Source organism: Hypanus sabinus, chromosome 20 (genome assembly GCF_030144855.1).
Source record: "Hypanus sabinus isolate sHypSab1 chromosome 20, sHypSab1.hap1, whole genome shotgun sequence".
NCBI lineage: Eukaryota > Metazoa > Chordata > Chondrichthyes > Myliobatiformes > Dasyatidae > Hypanus > Hypanus sabinus.
In genome coordinates, this window is record NC_082725.1 from 3,650,259 (window position 1) to 3,673,042 (window position 22,784).

Genomic DNA, 22,784 nt, shown 5'->3' on the forward strand with positions numbered 1-22,784 from the left:
TGTAATGCAGCCTGTCAGCACACTTCCCATCACATATCTACAGAACTTTACCAAGGTTTTTGATGACTTGCTGAATCTCTGCAGACTCCTGAGGAAGGAGAGTCACTGTTGTGCTTTCTTCACAATTATATTTACATGATGGATCCAGGACTGGTCCTCTGAGATAGTGACACATAGGAATTTTGAGTTACTGACCCTCTCCACCTCTGATTCTCCGATGATTACGGGCTCATAGACCACTGGTTTCCTCTCCTCAAGTCTACAATCAGTTCCTAGGTCTTATTGACAGTGAGTGAGAGGTTGTTGGTATTACACGTCCCAGTGGTGCTCCTCTGCTGGTGGAGATGCTTTTGCTGATCCAGGCTGACTGAGGCCTACAAGTAATGAAACCCGGGATCCAATTTCACAAGGGGATATTGAGGCCCAGGTCTTGGAGGTTACTGATGGTGTAAAATGCTGAGCTGTAATCATTAAAAAGTATCCTGATTTATGCACCTTTGCTGTCCAGAGGTTCCAGGGTTGTGTGAAGAGCCAAAAAGACAGCTTTGGTAGGGAATAGGAGCGGATCCAAGCCTGCATTCAGACAGGAGCTGATATGCTTCAACACCATCCTCTCACTATGGATGTAAACGTCACCGTGTGATAGTCATTTAGACAGGTTACCACGCTCCCCTTGGGCACTGATACAATTGAAGCTGAATTTGAAGCAGGTGGGTACAAGACAGATTGAAGATATCTGTGAATACACCAGCCAGTTGGTCGGCTCAGTGTTTGGGCAGGTACTCCGTTTGGACCTGACGCTTTCCTTGATTCACTCCCTTGAAGGCAGCCTGCACATCATCTTCAGATACTGAGACCGAAGGATGATTGGAAGGCATGGGGGTACACCAAGGTTCCTCCTTGTTCTGGTGATTAAAGCAAGCATAGAAGGCATTGAATTCATCTGGAAGCCAAGCTCTGCTGTTCCCTATGTCACAAGAGTTAACTGCCAGTTCATGGTGTGTCTGCAGGTACGAGTGCCACACACCCCTCCAATAAATCACTCATGCACAGATGAGGAAGATCATGCTATTTATGACATCCCCTCCCTGCTTTCTATGGTCCAGAATAGGAAAATAATGTTTCCAGTTAATGTGGGACTTTACTGGTGCAGACAGGGTGTGTGGAAATTTACCTTTCATAATGTCTAGTTTCCTGACAGGGCTCTCTGTGATAAAAGAACATTGGTTTGGGGGTATCCTCACACATAAATTGTGTAATTCACACTGCAGGCTGAAGTTGATGGCTGGAGTGATTTGATTGACCTTATTAAACCAGAGTTTGCTTGGAGGTGATTCTTTAAAACTTTTTCCTGCTATGCTTTAATCGAATTTTGACTGTTTTTGTTGATGTTTCATTTTTTTAAAATCATACAGCAAGCATTTTGAATTGATGAGCAATAGATTTGAATCACTTTCAGAATGTGAAAAGCTGGAACAGGTCATGTTCTAAATGAAGAAACATTAGAAACAGTGAAGATCCAAGCAGGCCTGGTGTCCATGCAATTAGGGAAATTCAAGCAACCAGCAAGGTGTAGAAAATAATCATTAAAAAAAATCTGAAGAAAGAGATGAGGAAAAACAGTCTGCATTGTTTTGTGAATCACTTCAGGAGCAGTTATCACCCTTCAATCACCAGGTTCCTGATGTTCAAATTCAAGTTTAAGTTTAAATTTAATTGTCAATCAACGATAATCATGAATACAGCCAAATGAAACAGCAACCCTCTGAGGTGAAAGAGCAAAACAGTCACACACAACACACTGCACACACCGTACATATAATTACGATAGAATACTGTACAGGCATAAAAATAGTAATAATAATATTATAGCCCAAATCCCTGAGCGACTTGGCCTGTTGACTGATGGTGCATGGATGTTGTCCTGAAGCCATGTTTCTGCAACAACAAGCCTGCAGCAGTTCTTCATCTCATGCAAGAGCAGCCACAGACAAACATGATCCAGCTTGTCCTCCACCGATCGGGCACCAGAGGGAAACACCGACGGGAGGGGCCAGCTCCCAACCTCTCACAGATTCCAGCGGCATGCAGCCACCTCTGGAATTTCTTTTCCTGGCAGACACGAGGCACATGGGCCCAGAACACACAACATCCGAGGCTATGCAACTCCCCCATTGTCGGTCTCCTCAAAAACCATCATGGATAATGTCATTCTCCTCAACAATGAAGTGATCACTCAACACAACCTATGGACTCACTTTCAAGGACTCTACAAATCATGTTCTCAATATTTAGTTATTTATTCATTCATTTGTTTGTGTGTTTTTACATTTACACAGTTTGTCTTCTTGCACATTGGTTGCTTGTGTGTAGTTTTTCATAAACTCTGTTGTATTTCTTTGTTCTACTGTAAATGCCTGCAAGAAAATGAATCTCAGGGTAGCATATGGTGAAATATCTGTACCTTGATAATGAATTTACTTTGAACTTTGACCTTTGAATCCAGCACAGGGTGGGCAGCCTACAATTAAACCAGGACGTTGACACAAGGTAAAGCAACACTTCTAGATGCAAAGGACAGAGCAATTACAATCCCTTCTCAACGAACAGCAAAGATATATGTCAGCTTAGTCAAAATCCATCTATTTCTCCTTATACCTTTAAGTTTCAGTTATTAACAAAGCTTCAAGTCTTGCCAAAACTTCATGGTAAAAATCCATAAAAGCAGGTTATGGATCTGCACATTGTCCCCAATGGCCAGTGACACAGGGCATCTGTTTCAGGTGATTGGAGGGGAGTTCAGAGATGAGAGGGGTAGGGTTTTTCTTATAACACACAGAGTGTGGTTGTGCCTGGGATGCACTGCCAGGATGGTAGTAGACACCAATACAACAGGAGTTTGAGAGACTTTTAGACTGGCGTTACCCCATTAGGAGCATGTAAGAATCCTTGAGAATGGCACATGGGTGTAAAACAAGCGATGGGATGTGTAGAAGGGAAGGATCGGTTGGTCATAGAATAGGTTTACTGCATTGAGGTTGGCACCACCTCCTGGGCCAACGATCACTGCGATCCGCAGGAAGCAACTTCCCTTTAAGAATGTACTTTTGAACCATCTAAACCATCTAGCGATTTTATGACTTCCAGAAGAATTTGGCGGATTTGACTCTTTGGAATGCAGGTGTGGAACCTTGAAGGGTGGACTTCAAGCCAGATTAAAGCGTCAAGGCCTGAGAGTGATAAACAAACTGGTGATCAGTCCCACTATTCCAGATGAGCCAAGATCCTACACCTGAGCGGGTTCTGTCGGGGGGCAAGGGCAGGAGTCCCGGGTCGCACATCACCAGGTTTGGAAGCAGTCGGTGCCCCGCAGCCATTGGGCTCATGGAACAGTTCCATTCTCCTCAGTGCTGAACTGACTCAGTAGCTGTGCACACACTTTCAAGGACCCAACGATTCACAACGTTCAGTTTATCTGTTTATCTTTTATTATCTGCACGATTTGACCTCTTTTATACATTGGATACTTGTCGGTCTTTATTACGCATGACTTTTTCATGGATTCTTTTGTATTTTTTTGTTTCCCTATGGCTTCCTGCAAGAAAATTAATCTCAAGGTTGTATATGGTGTACACTTTGATAATAAACTTAGTCTGAGCTCCTTTCAGCCTGCTGACATGTTTACAATAACTTCAGCAACAGGTCTCACAGATGCCTCCTGGTGGGATAGAGCATGCAAACAGGCCATTTGGCCCATAATGATCACAATTCTATCTCCTTTACCATAGCATTGGAGAGGGATAGGAATAGACAAGTTAGGAAAGAGTTTAATTGGAGTAAGGGGAAATATGAAGCTATCCAGCAGGAACTTGAAAGCATAAATTAGAAACAGATGTTCTCAGGGAAATGTATGGAAGAAATGTGGCAGATGTTCAGGGGGCATTTGAGTGGCGTTATGCATAGGTGTGTTCCAATGAGACAGGGAAAGAATGGTAGTGTACAGGAACCGTTGAGTACAAAGGCTTTTGAAAATCTAGTCAAGAAGAAAAGAAATGCTTATGAAAGGGTCAAAAAACTAGGTAATGATAAAGATCTAGAAGAGTATAAGGCTATCAGGAAGGAGCTTAAGAATGAAATGAGGAGAGCCAGAAGAGGTCATGAGAAGGCCTTGGCAGGCAGGATTAAGGAAAAACCCAAGGCATTCTACAAGTATGTGAAGAGCAAGAGGACAAGACATGAGAGAGTAGGACCAATCAAGTGTGACAGTGGAAAAGTGCGTATGGAACCAGAGAAGTAATGGAGGTACTTAATGAATACTTTGCTTCAGTATTCACTGCAGAAAAGGACCTTTGTGATTGTAGGAATGACTTAGAGCATTCTGAAAAGCTTGAGCATATCGACATTAAGAAAGAGGATGTGCTGGAGCTTTTGAAAAGTATCAAGTTGGATAAGTCACCGGGACCAGATGAGATGTACTCCAGGCTATTGTAGGAGGCAAAGGAGGAGATTGCTGAGCCTCTGGCTATGATCTTTGCATCATCAATAGAGATGGGAGAGGTTCCAGAAAATTGGAGGGTGGCAGATGTTGTTCCCTTATTCAAGAAAGGGAGTAGAGATAACCCAGGAAATTATAGACCAGTGATTCTTACTTCAGTGGTTGGTAAGTTGATGGAGAAGATCCTGAGAGGCAGGATTTATGAACATTTGGAGAGGCATATTATGATTAGGAATAGTCAGCATGGCTTTGTCAAGGGCAGATCGTGCCTTACAAGCCTGATTGAATTTTTTGAGGATGTGGCTAAACACATTGATGAAGGTAGAGCAGTGGATGTAGTTTATATGGATTTCAGTAAGGCATTTGATAAGGTTCCCCATGCAAGGCTCCTTCAGAAAGTAAGGAGGCATATGATCCAAGGGGACATTGCTTTATGGATCCAGAATTAGCTTGCCCACATAAGTCAAAGAGTGGTTGTAGAGGGATCATATTCTGCATGGAGGTTGGTGATCAGTGGTGCGCCTCAGGGATCTGTTCTGGGACCCTTACTCTTCATGATTTTTATAAATGACCTGGATGAGGAAGTGGAGGGAGGGGCTAGTAAGTTTGCTGATGACATGAAGGTTGGGGGTGTTGTGGATAGTGTGGAGGGCTGTCAGAGATTACAACAGGATATTGATAGGTTGCAAAACTGGGGCTCACTATAGGAAGAATGTGGGAACCATAGAAAGGGTGCAGAGGAGATTTACAAGTATGGTGCCAGGATTGGGGAGCATGCCTTATAGAGAATAGGTTGAGTGAGCTTGGCCTTTTCTCCTTGGAGCGACAGAGGATGAGATAGATCTGATAGATCTGATGACCTGATAGATATCTATAAGATGATGAGAGGCATTGATCATGTGGATAGTCAGAGGCTTCTTCCCAGGGATGAAATGGCTAGCACGAGAGGGCACAATTTTAAGATGTTTGGAAGTAGGTACAGAGGAGATGTCAAGGGTAAGTTTCTTTTGCGCAGAGAGTGGTGAGTGCGTGGAATGGGCTGCCAGCGATGGTGGTATTTAAGGTTCTTTAAGAGATTCCTGGATAGGTACATGGAGCTTAGAAAAATAGAGGGCTATGGGTAACCCTAGGTAAACTGCAGTCCAACCATCACATAAATGGCAGAATTCCAAAAACACTCCCCCATCAGCAACTTTAATAATAGACTGCAAAATAACAAGCCATGATGGGCCCCAAAACAAGGGACTAAAAATACTAAACACAACAGACAACAAAGTAAGCTTTAGGCAGGGAGAGAGACGTCTGGGAGTGCCTGGTTGAGGGCAGCTGGTTTGATACGCGAAGAAGAAGGGCGTGGATGAGAACTGGGGTTAAATAGGCTGCAGTTGATGAGTCTGGAACAAGTGTAGGTAAATCCTATAAGATGAGTGGAGACCGGAAGGTGCCTGCAGGTGCAGGCCTCACACCATGTGCCTATCTAAGAGTTTTTAAATTTGTTCCAGTTTTGACATATACAATTAAATGATAACGTGGGTTACCCTGGATTAAATCCACACACTTTGCCTCACTATCGATATCTGATAAGTAGCAGGCATTTGTCATTCTAATAAACGTCAACCAACATACAACATAAACAAGAGTTTAATAAAATCCCACTCAAGTGCCCAAGAATAAGACTTTTAAGAAACAGTTCAACGGTCAATAAATTTTGAGTAATTTAAGGCAGATAAAAATATCATAAATCATTATATGGTAGTTTGTGACATTCATGCTGACATTTAACAATGTACTCAACAGAATGTGAATGAGCAAGTATTTTAGTAGAAGGTACAAATCTAGACTGGACATGATGGGACAAATAATAGTAAATTTTCATATTTCAAGCATCAGTTTTAAATGGAAACTGTCAAAATTGTATAAGATAATTATTCAATATTAATTAAAATGTATGAGCTTGCCATTAATAGGCTTACTCAGTTTACCCAGAAAAGCAGATTACCACTGACAAGATACATCAAACTTTTATTACTTGTGTGCACAAAATTATCTGATTTGAAAATAAACTCTCCTGCCAACACTGCAATTAGTCTCAGCATCTTGTTTTGAGGCAGTTTCTCATTTCCAAAATAAGCTAGCATCGTGTATATATGTGTACATGGATGTAGAAAAATAATACTTTCTTCCCACGGGTCAATTAGTCTTTTAGGAGTCGGACATGCATGTTCTCACATGAATTATGGCATATCACTCCCATCCTAGCTACTTTGCACTGGATCCCTGTATCTATTAGAATTGATTTGCACTGTTTTTTATTTAACTTACATACATATCATTCTATAATTGGTTATTTAATTTTTAAAATATTATCATGTATTGCCTTGTACTGCCACTAAGTTAACAAATTTCACTACACATTTTAGTGATACTAAACCTGATTCTGATTTTAAAGATTCAGAAATGCAGAATATCACTGACAAGATAGGTCTCGTTTTTAAAGCTCTCGATGGTCTGGGTCTGGAGTACATCACAGAATCATTCTGCTTAATAACCCTGCTCGAGTTCTCAGATCTTCTTCTGTCAGTCCTTTAGATTGAAGCAATCTCTCTCAAAGAAAACTGACAGATCAACCTTTTTTGAACTACGCTCCTAAACTGTCGAACTCAATACCTAAAATGACAAGGGATGCAAACACAGTTGAGACTTTCAAAAGCCAGCACAAAATCTATTTATTTAATCATGCTTTTATCTAACCTCACTTTGTGTTTCATTTTTAACGTTTGCACTTTATCCCATTGTAAACCATTTTGAATTCCATGCTCTGTGTGAGAAGTGCTCTATAAATTAGGCTATTATTATTATTATTATACACTCAGTGGCCACTTTACTAATTACCTCCCTTGCCTAGTATAGTGGCCACTGATTGTACGCTTGCGGCCTTCTGCTGCAGTAGCCCATTCATTTCAACCTTCTGCATTCAGAGATACTCTTCTGAACACCATTGTTCTAATGCATGGTTATTTGAGTTATTGTCACCTTCCTGTCAGCTTGAAACAGTCTGACCATTTTCTTCTGACCTCTTTCATTAACAAGGCATTTTCACCATCAGACCTACTGCTCACTGAATGTATTCTTTTGTTTTTCACACCATCCTCTGTAAACTCTAGATACCGTTGTGCATGGCAATGTCAGGAGATCAGCCCAAACCACCTTAATTGGCACCAATTATTCCACAGCCAAGGTCACTTAGATCATTTCTTCCCCATTCTGATGCTTGGACTGAACAACAACTGAACCTCATGACCATGCCTGCATGCTTTCATGCATTGAGTTGCTGTCACATGATTGGCTGATCAGATTAACGAGCAGGTGTACCAGTGTACCTAATAAAGTGGCCACTGGGTGTAGTGGTTCACTTGGACAGTTAGATTGTTTCCAATCCGACGGATATTAATTTCAGCAAGAAACTGATACTTAAGGGAAAGGAAGGAAAATGGAATGAATTCTTCTTTTCTTATGTAAATCATTACAAATACTTTCATTATATCTTTCCAGATGTTTCAAAAATGACAGTGATATTCCTTTAGACCTTCAGTACTGGTGAAACATAGATTTCTGTATAACAGGTATATTTTCAGATCAAGCATTTCGTAACATCAAGGGATTTTGTACAGAATCCGATATATCGTAAAAAATTACCAATAAATAACTCATGCACCTTGGATGTTATGGATTGTTCTGTGTTACAGGAGTTACACTTTCATTTACTTTGTAGCACCAACATATCCTTTTATTTATGTTATATATAGCGAGAAAAGTACAGCGATTCCCTTTGTTTATTTAGGACACTATGCCACTTAATTGAGGCAGAAGACTTTTGTGAGCATAATACATGGGTGCAGAATTGGGCCGTTTGGCCTATCGAGTCTGCTCCTCCATTATCCCTCACAACATGATTCTCCTGCCTTCTCCCCATTACCTTTGACTCCCTGGCTGATCAAGAACCTATCAACCACTTTAAATTTACTCAATGACTTGGTCTCCTCAGCAGAACGTGGCAATGAATTCCACAAATGATCACCCTCTGGCAAAAGGAACTCCTTCTCATCTCTGTTCTTAATGTTCTGCTATTCTGAGGCTGTGCTCTCTGGTCCTGGACTCACCCACCTTAGGAAACATCTTCTCCACATCCACTCTATCTTTGTCCTCTGGTCTTAGACTCCCCTAGTATAGGATACATCCTCTCTACATCCACTCTATCTGTGTTCTCTGGTCCTAGACTCCCCTAGTATAGGAAACATCCTCTCCACATCCACTCTATCTGTGTACTCTGGTCCTAGACTCCCCCACCATAGGAAACATCCTCTCCACATCCATTCTATCTGTGCCCTCTGGTCCTAGACTCCCCCACTATAGGAAACATCCTCTCCACATCCACTCTATCTGTGTCCTCTGGTCCTAGACTCCCCCACTATAGGAAACATCCTCTCCACATCCACTCTATCTGTGCCCTCTGGTCCTAGACTCCCCCACTATAGGAAACATCCTCTCCACATCCACTCTATCTGTGCCCTCTGGTCCTAGACTCCTGCATGTGGATTTCCAAGACCCGAGACCCTTAGCAACTCCGATTATTTAATTTTCTCCCCATTTAGGAAATAGTCTATTATTCCTTCCACCGTGCATGACCATACACTTCTTTACACGATATTCCATCTGTTATTTTTCTGCCCATTCTCCCAATCTGTCCAAGTCCCTCTGCAGAGTTGCTACTTCCTCATCACTGCCTGCACCTCCACCTATCTTTGTATCATCTGCAAACTTGACTACAAAGCCAGCAATTCCATCATCCAAGTCGTTGACATGTAACATGAAAAGAAGTATTCCCAAAACTGACCCCTGAGGAACACCACTAATCACCTGCAGTCAACCAGAAGAGGTTTCCTTTATTCCTGTGCTTTGCGTCCGGCCAGTTAGCCAATCCTCAATCCAAGATGGTGTCATTTCTGTAATACCACAGGCTCTAATCTCTAAGCAGCCTCATGTGTGGCACCTTGTCAATGGCCTTTTGAAAATCCAAGCACAAATCCTCCACTTATTCTCCTTTTTCTATCCTGTTTGTTATTTCTTCAAAGAATTACAACAGATTTGTCAGAGGAGATTTTCCCTTATGGAAACCATGCTGACTTTGGCTTATCTGATCACCTACCTCCAAATATCCCAAAAATTCCAACATCTTCCCAAGCACTGAAGTCAGACTATCTGGCCTGTAATTTCCTTTCTGCTGCCTCCCTCCTTTCTTAAAGAGTGGAGTGACATTTGCAATTTTCCAGTTTTCTGGAACCATTCCAAAATCTGGCAAGTCTTGAAGGATCATTACTAATGCCTCCACAATCTCGTTCAGAAACTCAGGATGTAGTCCATCTGGTCTAGGTGTTGTTCAGTTTGCCAAGCACCTTCTGCTTTCTATATTCACTTCTGCCCCTAACACACTAGAGTTTCTGGCATACTGCTAGTGTCTTCCACCGTGAAGACTGATGCAAAATACTTACTAAGTTTTAAACACATGAAATTCTGCAGATGCTATAAATCCAAAGCAACACACACAAAATGCTGGACTTCAGGGAGCATCTATGAAATGAATAGTTAGTCGATGTTTCAGGCCAAGACCTTTCTTCAGGACTGAAAAAGAAGGGGAAAGATGCCAGAATAAAATAGTGGGGGAGAGGGAAGAAGACAGCTGAACTGTGATTATATTCATCTGCCATTTCTTTCTCCCTATTATTACCTCTCCAATGTCATTTTCTAGTGGTCTGACATCCACTCTTGCCTCTCTTTTACTCGTTATATGATTGTAAAAACTCTTAGTATCCTCTTTAATAGTTTTAGCTAGGTTTCCTGCATATTTCATCTATTCTCTCCTTATGTTTTTTTTAGTTGCATTCTGTTGGTTTTTAAAAGCTTCACAGTCCTCTGACTTCCCATTATTTTTTGCTATATTATATGCCCTCTCTTTTGCATTTATACTGTCAGCCATGTTTGCCTCTTCTTGCCTTTAGAATATTTCTTCATCTTTGGGATGTATCTTATCTACAGCTTCCAAATTACCCCCAAAACTTGAGACATTGCTGTTCTGCCATTATCCCTGCAGGTGTCATCTTTCATTCAACTTTGGCCAGCTCCTCTCTAATGTCTCTGAAATTCTCCTTTACTCTGCTGTAATATGACACATCTGATTTTATTTCCTCCCTCCCAAACTGCACAGTGAATCCTATCATATTATGATCATTGTCTCCCAAGGGTTCCTTTACCTTAAGTTCCTAATTAAGAACACTGGAACTTTTATATTTTGTAACATCAAAAAACTAGAACACTAGAACACTACTGCACAGTACAGGCCCTTCAGCCCACAATGTTGTGCCAACCCATATATTCCTTTAAAAAAGTATTAAACCCACACTACTCCGTAACCTTCTATTTTTCTTTCATCCATGTGCCTGTCCAAGAGGTTCTTAAATACCCCTAATGTTTTAGCCTCCACCACCATCCCTGGCAAGTCATTCCAGGCACCCACAACCCTCTGTGTAAAAAACTTACCCCTGATGTCTCCCCTAAACTTTCCTCCCTTAACTTTGTACATATGCCCTCTGCTGTTTGCTATTCATGCCCTAGGAAACAGGTACTGACTATCCACCCTATCTATGCCTCTCATAATCTTGTAGACCTCTATCAAGTCCCCTCTCATCCTACACTCCAAAGAGAAAAGTCCCAGCTCTGTTAACCTTGCCTCATAAGACTTTTTTTTCCAATCCAGGCAACATCCTGGTAAATCTCCTCTGCACCCTCTCCATAGCTTCCACATCCTTCCTATAATGAGCTGACCAGAATTGAACCCAATACTCTAAGTGCGGTCTCACCAGAGATTTGTAGAGTTGCATCATGACCTCTTTACTCTTGAACTCAATCCCCGTTAATGAAGCCTAGCATCCCATAGGCCTTATCAACCTGTGCCGCGATCTTGAGGGATGTATGGATTTGAACCTCAAGGTCCCTCTGTTCATCCACACTCTTAAGTAACTGACCATTAATCCTGTACTCAGTCTTCTGGTTTGTCCTTCCAAAATGCATCACCTCACACTTGTCCGGATTGAACTCCATCTGCCATTTTTCTGCCCGATCCTGCATCCTGTCTATATCCTCTTGTAACCTTCAACAACCTACAGCTCCACCCACAACTCTTCTGATCTTCATGTCATCCAGGTCATGTTTGGCACAAGTCTAATGCTGTTCATTACACAACACCCAATCCAGAATTGCTGGTCTCCTACTGAGCTCAACCACAAGCTGCTCTAAAAACCATCTTATAAGGATTCTACAAATCCTCTCTCTTGAACATCAACCTGATTTTCCCAATCTACCTGCATGTCGGGAACTACAAAGCCCGTGACCGCAAGAACCTGCAGAAAGTTGTGGACTCAGCTGGGCACATTCCATGGGCTCTGTCTGTACTTCTTCCTGCCTTGGTAATGGCTCCATATCCACCCCCGGACATTCTCTCTTTTCCTTCCTCCCACTGGACAGAAGATATAAAAGCCTGAAAGCACATACCACCAGGCTCAAAGAGAGCTTCTACCTGTTGTCATAAGGCGACTGAACAGTCCCGTAATGTGATAAGATGGATCCTTGACCTCACAATCTACCTCATTATAACGTTTTACCTTATTGTCCACCTGCAATGCACTTTCTCTGTAACTGAAACACCTTATTCTGCATCTGTTATTGTTTTACCTTGTTCTACTTCAATGCACTGTGTAATGATCTGATCTGTATGAACAGTATGCAAGACAGATTTGCATTGTATCTCAGTAAATGCGACAATAATAAGCCAGTTTACCAAACTTTATCAATTTACAATTTAGTTGAATATAAAACTCTGAATTACAATTACTTTTGAAGTAAGTGGGCAGTCAGGTTCCTTTACTAACTTGTAAAAAGCTCAATTTAATCAATGAAGATTTTTTTTTTTAATTTCATCAAGACTGGAGTATAAGCTAATACATTCTCCAAATGATTTGCTGTGGCAACAACCCCCAAAATGATTAGACATCCAAATATATTAAAATATACACTTGTGTAATAGACCTTCACTCAAGTTGCCAATAAAATTGGAACTTGTCACTTGCCACTTCCAGTGCCGGCAAATCATTGGCAATAAGTTAAACTTTAATTGCTGACCAACAACCATTCCGGCACCGAAATTTAAGTGTTCTGTCTTGGTGCCAGAATTTAGATTCTCAGTAATAAATTTTTAAACTATATTACAGCTCATTGGCTCTGTCTCTTACTTTAAAAAAAAACTTGATTTCTAAATTTACGAGGGCATTGGCAGGACCGAAGGGCCAGGTTAACTCTTTATTCCTTGGAATGTAGAAGAATGAGTGGTTACCTCAAAGTACATTTATTATAATCGGGCACGTATGCAGTATACAACCCGTGATACATCTTCTCCACCAGCAGCCGTGAAACAAAGAAGAAACATGGAACCCGTTAAAAGAAAAAAATATTAGCGCGCACACACACACACACACACACACACACACACACACACACACACACACACACACACACACACACACAACAACAACTTACACAAATGGCAACAACAATTGAACAAAAACACAGGGCATAAAAACACAAAATCAAAAGGCATATTTCAGTTCAGCTCAGTGTTCAGGCCACCCACCCCAATTCAAAAATCGTCTAAAAAAATAAAAACAAAAAATAAAGGATCGACCAGAAGCAAGAAAATATCATAAACTGAGTTGGAGTCCACAGTTTAAAATGGTGAGAGACATACAACGCCCATAACAAGTATTCGCCCCACCCCCAGGACATTTTCATGTTTTATTATTTTTACAACATTGAATCACAATGGATTTAATTTGGCTTTTTTGACACTGATCAACAAAAAAGATTCTTTCATATCAAAGTGAAAACACATTTAGACCAATTTGTAAAAAATTATTACAGTTAGTAAACACAAGGGAATTGATTGCATAATTACTCATCCCTTCAAGTCAGTATTTAGTAGATGCACCTTTGGCAGCTTATTACACTTATTATTACAGTCTTGAGTCCATGTGAATAGGTCTCTATCAGCTTTGCACATCTGGACACTGCAATTTTCCCATTCTTCTTTATAAACCTGCTCAAACTCTGTCAGATTGCATGGGGATCATGAGTGGAAAGCTCTTTTCAAGTCCAGCCACAAATTCACAGTTGGATTGAGGTCTGGACTCTGACTTGGCCACCCCAGGACATTAATTGCTGCTTTTAAGCCATTCCTGGGTAGCTTTGGCTCTATACTTGAGGTCATTTTCCTGCTGGAAAACAACTTTTTCCCAAGTTACAGTTCTCTTGCAGACTGCATCAGGATTTCCTCCAGGATATCCCTGTATTTTCTTACATCCATTTTACCCTCTACCTTCACAAGCCTTCCAGGGCCTGCTGCAGTGAAGCATCCCCACAGCATGATGCAGACGCCACCACACTTCACAGTAGGGATGGTACTTTTGTTGATTTGCAGTGTTTAGCTTACACCAAACATCGTGTTGAGTCTGATGGACAAAACGCTCAATTTTAGTTTCATCAGGTCATAGAACCTTCTTCCAGCTGACTTCAGAGTCTCCCACATGCCTTCTAGAATACTCTAGCTGAGATTTCATGTGAGTTTTTTCCAACACAGTGGCTTTCTCTTTGCCACTCTCCCATAAAGCTGTGACTGGTGAAGCACCCGGGCAACAGTTGTCTGCACAGACTCTCCCATCCCAGCCACTGAAGCTTGTAACTCCTCCAGAGTTGTCACAGGTCCCCTTCTTGCACAGTCACTCAGTTTTTGAGGCCATCTTGCTCTAAGTTTTACAACTGTGCCATATTCTTTCCACTTCTTGATGATTGACTTAACTGTACATCAAGAGATATTATGTGACTTGGAAATTCTCTCTTATCCATCTCCTGACTTGAAATTTTCAATAACCTTTTTGCGGAGCTGCTTGAAGTGTTCTTTTGTCTTCGTGGTGTAGTTTTTGCCAGGATACTGACTCAGCAGCAGTTGGACCTTCTGCTTTTGACTTTTAGTGGTGGTTGGCAGCCCAACTTAAGGTGCATTACCACCACCAGCTGGACTGGAGTGTGGTGTAGAGAGCTGGGAAATAAAACCACTGCTGGCTCTTTATCAACCAAAAACTAAATTACTCCAAAAAGCCCTATAGCTTTTAAATAATGAAAGAAATATTGTGAAAGTCACCTCCAGAATTTAGTAAAGTTTTAAATAAAAACTGCCAATCCCCAAAGCTAGTAGTGCAGCCTCCATTTGCTTTCTTCCAACCTTGTATGCTTCAGATTGTAAAAGAATGTGTTCAACTGTTTCATAATGATGACAAACCTACACACCCCAGAGTGATGCTTTCCAACAAGATATTAAGGAATAATTAAGCATAGAATGCCCATTTCTAAGTCGAATCAATATAATCCCTTCCCTTCTTGTTTTACCACCTTCTCCCAACAATCCAACAGTTTATGTATTCTGTAAAGGTGTCTCCCCTTATGTCCATTATTGCACAAGTCTTATTTCTCTCATTAATCGCCTCTGCACACTCCTCAGGATTGTAAAAAATTACCACTTTAATAACCCTACCTGCTGAATCAAATACTTCTACTACAAGTGCCTCATATACTCCATTTACATCGGCAACCCTATGTCCTATCCTATCCTTTCCTCATAAAACTTCCAACACCATCTCCTCTGCCAACTAATGTATCACACCGCAAGGAACTGTGGTAACAACCAAGTTTTCTGAATACATATAATATTGGGAGGATTTGATAAATCAGAAATAAACTTAAAGTCTTGGCCATTAAAAATCAGGCTTCTCACTGCACTTCACTTCACTTCACTACCCATTCACTGCAATATTCTTATACCCATTATGTACCTTCACAAGGAGATTAAAATACAGATACCCCACCCATCAGGGCTTCATTTACAGCTTCCTACATTACACCAATTTTACTCAGCTATTTTTCAGCAGTTTTCACAATAATTTTAATTTTCTTAGTACAACTAGATGTCTGAACAGTACAATCCACCACATCTGTTATGAACATCCCAAACTGTATTGTATCAACTAGTAAAGTATCTTTAGTAAGAGGAGTATGATGCTGACACAGCCTCGGGCTTCACATTCTGTTCTCTGACTGGTAATACTTCTTCAACATTCAGTCTAATATTTTGCAAGGACTCTGCATAAGACATATTTAACTGTACTTAAACCTGTTGAACTTCAGCTGCCTTCTTAAGCACTTCACATCCTGTGGTGAACTACATACACCTGTCTGGACACGCCCTCTCCTGACTGCTCCTGTGGCTCCTCCCACAGACCCCTGTATAAAGGCGATTGAGGCCTGAGCCCGGACTCTCAGTCTCCAGGATGTAGTATGGTGGTCACTCACTGCTTGTTCCTACTTCCAGTCAATAAAAGCCGATATCTCGCCTTACGTCTCAGAGTGAGTTATTGATGGAGCATTAATTTTATTGACTGGAAGTTTTAAAACATGGAAACTGTTTTACGTCCGGAAAGATTGGATTTGGACCCCCAAGACCCTGAAGCAGCTCTTGCCTTTGAACTCTGGCTTGCATGCTTCCAATCATACTTGGAGGAGGTTAGTGCAACTGAACCCGCTGTTATGCACAGAATTCTCCTTTCGAGAGTCACCCCAAAAGTTTATTCATTTATCAGAGACCTGCCGACCTAGGAAGGGGCACTGGATGCCCTCAAAAGACAGTACCTGCGGCCGGTGAACACTGTCTACGCAAGACATCGTTTAGCTACGCGACGACAGCTGCCTGCAGAGTCGTGCGTCCAGTTTCTCCGAGCACTACAGACGCTCGTCCGAACTTGTGACTGCAAAACACTCACGGCGGAACAGCATGCGGAGCTGCTAGTACGAAACTCCTGGTATAGGAGTGTCGTGAGGAGTCTGTGTAGGGCCTGGTGTGCGCGGTGTCACCTTAGGTACAGGGTTCATAGTTACTGGGGAGCGTTCAGGGTAGTGGTCTGCTGCTCCTGCGGGTGCCAGGTCCTGTTATGTATGTCCACCAATGCCGCCCCTCACGAACGCCTATTCTCTTTTCCCAGGAAGTCTGTCACTGGGACCACCCTACCAGTTTGGCTGATGTCCCCAGGGCTAGTGCTGCTCCGGAAACATGTGAGGAGTAATAAATACTCCCCGCTGGTCGAGAGGGTTCACCTTCTACATGCGAACCCCCAGTATGCCTACGTGGTCTTACCTGATGGGCAGGAGGACATGGTCTCCGTCCGCAACCTGGCGCCCGCAGGAGCAGCAGACCACTACCCCGAACACTCCACAGTGACTATGAACCCTGTACCCAAGGTGACACCACATGCACCAGGCCCTACACAGACTCCTCACGACACTCATATACCGGGCGTTTCGTACACGTATATACCAGGCGCCTCGCACATGCGTGAGGGATCACTGACGCCTAGTGGGCTGACACCTCCAGTTAGGCCGGAACCAGCACAACCACCGTCTCCGGTGCAAGCACCACCGGCACCTGTGCAATCACCACCACCGGCTCCGGCACCTGTGCAATCACTATCACTGGCACCTGTGCAATCACCACCACTGGCACCTGTGCAATCACCACCACCGGCACCTGTGCAATCACCACCACCGGCACCTGTGCAATCACCACCACCGGCACCTGTGCAATCACCACCACCGGCACCTGTGCAATCACCACCACCGGCATCCGTGCAATCACCATCACCGGCTCCTGTGCAATCACCACCACTGGCACCTGTGCAATCACCACCACCGGCACCTGTGCAATCACTATCACTGGCTCCTGTGCAATCACCACCACCGGCACCTGTGCAATCACCACCACCGGCACCTGTGCAATCACCACCACCGGCACCTGTGCAATCACCACCACCGGCACCTGTGCAATCACTATCACTGGCTCCTGTGCAATCACCACCACTGGCACCTGTGCAATCATCACCACCGGCACCTGTGCAATCACCACCACCGGCTCCTGTGCAATCACCACCACCGGCACCTGTGCAATCACCACCGGCACCTGTGCAATCACCACCACCGGCACCTGTGCAATCACCACCACCGGCACGTGTGCAATCACCACCGGCACCTGTGCAATCACCACCACCGGCTCCTGTGCAATCACCACCACCGTCTCCTGTGCAATCACTATCACTGGCTCCTGTGCAATCACCACCACCGGCTCCTGTGCAATCACCACCACCGGCACCTGTGTAATCACCACCACCGGCACCTGTGCAATCACCACCACCGGCACCTGTGCAATCACCACCACCGGCTCCTGTGCAATCACCACCACCGGCACCTGTGCAATCACCACCACCGGCTCCTGTGCAATCACCACCACCGGCTCCTGTGCAATCACCATCACCGGCATCTGTGCAATCACCACCACCTGTGCAATCACCACCACCGGCTCCTGTGCAATCACCACCACCGGCTCCTGTGCAATCACCACCACCGGCTCCTGTGCAATCACCACCACCGGCACCTGTGCAATCACCACCACCGGCACCTGTGTAATCACCACCACCGGCACCTGTGCAATCACCACTACCGGCACCTGTGCAATCACCACCACCGGCATCTGTGCAATCACCACCACCGGCTCCTGTGCAATCACCATCACCGGCTCCTGTGCAATCACCACCACCGGCACCTGTGCAATCACCACCACCGGCACCTGTGCAATCACCACCACCGGCACCTGTGCAATCACCACCACCGGCACCTGTGCAATCACCACCACCGGCACCTGTGCAATCACCACCACCGGCACCTGTGCAATCACCACTACCGGCACCTGTGCAATCACCACCACCGGCACCTGTGTAATCACCACCACCGGCACCTGTGCAATCACCACCACCGGCACCTGTGTAATCACCACCACTGGCACCTGTGCAATCACCAACACCGGCACCTGTGCAATCACAGCCGGTGCTACGTAGATCGCAGCGACAGATTCGACCACCTGATAGACTTAACCTGTAAGAAACTTTGCCACATGGGGACTCTTTTTAAAGCAAAGGGGGGGTGAATGTGGTGAACTACATATACCTGTCTGGACACGCCCCCCGCTGACTGCTCCTGTGGCTCCTCCCACAGACCCCGGTATAAAGGCGATTGAGGCCTGAGCCCGGCATCTCAGTCTCCAGGATGTAGTATGGTGGTCAACCACTGCTTGTTCCTTCTTCCAGTCAATAAAAGCCGATATCTCGCCTTTACGTCTCAGAGAGAGTTATTGATGGTGCATCAGTGACATCTAAGCAGGGGTGGAATATAAGCTCAAACATAATAACTAACATACCCCAAACTGACTGGATCAAGGAGCTTCACTTCATCAAACCATATCAATATAGATAAACTTTCCATCCTTTCTCCATTTCTGACTACTTGCAATCTCTTTACCTTCTTAACCTTGCCTCCCAATAAATGAGATTCAACCTTTCCTATTGAAATCTCCACTGGAACACCCAGTACAACACCCTTAACACCTCTATTTTCATTAGGCAACATAGATATTATCTTTGTGCCAAGTAAAGTCTTCAAATATAAAGCCTTCTCACACCGCTTCATATCCTTACAAACCATCGAGACATTACCTCCTCTATGAGCACAATCTATATTCCCCGTATTCAATTTTAACTCTGTAGTTAATTTAATGGGATTGATAGAAGAAGGTTTTTCCTGGTCAAATTTAAACAATACCTTGAAGTCTTCTTTCCTTTTTTTCAGAATATCCTGCCCTTCCTCTCCATCATTTGAAATCATTCCAATATTATGTTTCTTTTCCCGTTTTCCAGACTAGATTCAACTTTATTTCAACTTCCTCCTGCCAACCCACACTGATCCAAATTCTCCATTTGTGGTACCTTTGCCAGATCCTCCCTCCCTCCCTGAACCTATGCTATTTCACAACATCCCCACCATTCACAGCCAGCGTCAGCAACCACCACACCTCCACCCTCCAGCCAAACAGAATCAGCACTGCTTCCCTGAACTCCACCCCACCCAAAACAGCCAAGCCAAGCCCAGCCCTTCCAGATATAGGAGTATTCTTACTACAATCAATTGAAACACCTGTGCTCCAAAAACAGATCTCTATTTAACTATCTATGTGACTTCCAGAAACAATTGGCTGCACCAGTGATGATTTGGTGTGTCATCTTAAAGGGGGTGAATACTTATGCAATCAAATACTTTGTGTTTTATATTTGTAATTAAAGTTAGATCACTTTGTAGAGATCTGTTTTCACTTTGACACAAAAGAGTCATTTTCTGTAGATCAGTGACAAATTAAATCCATTTTATAGGCACTGTAGATAAGGTGAACAGTAGAAGTCTTCTACCCAGTCTAAAACTCACAGCTTTGATCTAGAGTGAGAGAGTAAAGACTTAAAAAGGACCTGAGTGGTAACTTTTCCACGCAGACGATGATGAATGCATGGATGAGCTGCCAGGGAGAGTGGTTGAGGCAGGTACAATGATATCATTGGATAGGTACATGGAAGGTCAGGGCTTGGAGGCATGAACGCAGGAAATTGGGACTAGCTGGTGAGGCATCGAAGGAATATGAGACAAATGCAAGAAATTGGGATTCAATACATAGCCATTGTGATCAGTATAGACTGGCTGGGCCAGAGGACCAGTATCTGTGTTGTATTGCTCTGTGACTCTATGAAATCTTTTGATAACTTAAGGGAATATAAACACCATGGCTATGACATTAGACAAGTACAAATAGGTTCCCTTTTAAATATCCCATTTCCTGCTCTGATGGAATTCTAACGAGGATTCTAAGGAATGTGCTGCATACCTGCAAGCCATTAAGTATTTACATTGTGAAGAAGAGTTCTTGAATCCTTTGAAAAACAGGTTTGACTCCAATCTGAATTTCTAATCCAAGTCATGTTAGAATTACATAATCATGTGGTCAGAGCTTTCACAGAGTCGTAGAGTCATAGTCATAGAGCACAGGAACTGGCCCTTCAGCCCATCTAGTTCATGCTGTACTGTTATTCTGTCTAGTCCCATTGAGCCACACCTGGACCATACTGCTCCTATACATTCATCTATCCAAACTTGTCTTAAGTTTTGAAATCGAACCCATATCCACCACTTCTGCTGCAGCTCAGTCCATACTTCCACTGCTTTCTGAGTGAAGAAGTTCCCCCGCATGTTCCCCTTAAACATTTCACCTTTCACTCTGAACCAATGACCTCTAGTTCTGGTCCCACCCAACCTCAGTGGAAAAAGCCTGCTTGCATTTAAATTATACCCCTCATAATTTTGTGTGCTACTCTCACATTTCCTATCAATCTTCCATGTTCTAGGAAATAAAGTCCTAACCTATTCAGCCTTTCCCTATAACTTGTGTCTTCAAGACTCTGCAAGGTTTTTGGAAATTTTCTCCATATTCTTTCAATCATATTGATAGTTTTCCTGTAGGTTGGTAACCAGAACTGCACACATTACTCCAAATTACACTTCAGCAATGTCTTATATAACTTCAACATAACATCCCTGTTCCAGTACTTAATACTCTGATTTATGAAGGCTAATGTTTATCCAGCTTATCTTCCTGTGATACCACTTTCAAGGAATTATGGATCTGTATTCCCATGACATCTAATACTTTGACAAACCTCTGTAGATGCGTGCTGGAGATAATATTGATCGCTTGCTTCAGTCTGGTATGGACACACCAATGCCCTTGAACAGAAAATCCTACAAGAAGTAGGGGATAAGGCCCAGACCATCATGGGGTAAAATCCTCCCCTCCTCTGAGCATATCTACCTGGAGCAATAATGCAGGAAAGCAGCATCCATCATCAGGGACCCTCGCCACCCAGGCCATGCTCTCTTCTCACTGCTGGCATCAGGAAGAAGGTACAGGAGCCTCAGGACTCACACCAACAGGTTCAGGAACAGTTATTACCCCACCTGAACCAGTGCAGTTAACTTCACACAACTTCGCCCGCCCCAAGACTGAACTGTTTTCACTGGACTGCGCTCACTTTCAAAGACTTTTCATCTCATATTCTCAACATTTATTAGTATTATTTCTCTTTTGTTTTTGCACTTTGGTTGTTTGTCCACTCTCTCGGGTATGGTCTTTCATTGATTGTATTATGGTTCTTGGATTTACTGAAGTAAATCTCAGGGTTGTACATGGTGACATATATAGTATGTGCTTTGATAATAAGCTTAGTTTGAACTTTAAACTGAACAGATTCCTCTGTTGTGCTACACATCTTTGGTGCCTTACCACTCACCATGTAAATCATGAGCTAAATTCCATTTCACTCCAGGGAGTGGTTGTGTTGTGAATCCAGATCTGCAGGTATATTTGCAATTAGTCTGAAATACAAATAATTGTGTGGTTTTTCTAATTCAAATTGCTAACTCATCTCAGAGGTTAATTGCAGGCGTCGATGTTTCCTACAGTGTATTGTAAGCAAAATGTGAAAGGTAGACCGAAAAACATTAATTATTGCTGTTTGGGTTAAGTCAAAGTGAAACAACAAAATAGATTGACTTTGAATTTTCCTACCAGTTGATCTGTTGATCACATCAGCAGATGGGTTTGTTACTGATATCACTTCTGTTACGAAATCAATTGCATCATTTAAGAAGGGGTTTGGATGGGTACGTGGGTGATGTAAGAATGGAAAGCTATGTTCTGGGTACAGGTGGTTGGAACTAGGCAGAAGACAAGGTCAGCACAGGCTCGATGGGCTGAAGTACCTACTTGTGTGCCGTAATGTTCTATGACTCTGTGACTGCTTTATAATATTATTATTAACATTACAGCACGGTACAAGTCCTTTGGCCCTCAATGTTGTACTGATCTGTTAACCTACTGTAAGATCAGTCTAGCCCTTCCCTCCCCTGTAGCTCTCCATTTTTCTATTGTCTTTGTGCCTATCTGAGAGTCTCTTAATGTGTCAGCCTCTATACCACCCCTGGCAGGGTGCTCCACAAACTTAACCCTCTCAGTGTATCTCTGACATTCCTCTATATAATTTCCTCCAATCACATTAAAAATATGCCTCCTCGTATTAGCCATTTCTGCCCTGAGAAAAAGTCTCTGACTATCCATTCAATCTATGCCTCTTATCATCGTGTACACCTCTATAAA

General features: G+C 43.1%; 1 protein-coding gene across 6 annotated transcripts in view; it reads right to left on the minus strand.

Annotated features, from left to right (window-relative positions):
- Positions 1-22,784, minus strand: part of LOC132378234 (zinc finger protein 385D-like) — a 452,746-nt gene that overhangs the window by 247,549 nt on the left and 182,413 nt on the right. Inside the window, exon 1 of one of the 6 annotated variants that reach the window (XM_059944964.1) lies at positions 19,352-19,977. The exons of the other annotated variants lie outside the window; for them this stretch is intronic. Within the exon in view, the coding sequence (XP_059800947.1) occupies positions 19,352-19,414 (63 nt within the window). The 5' untranslated portion in view covers positions 19,415-19,977. Of the gene's footprint in view, positions 1-19,351; positions 19,978-22,784 lie in introns of those variants that run through there. 6 annotated transcript variants of the gene reach the window in all.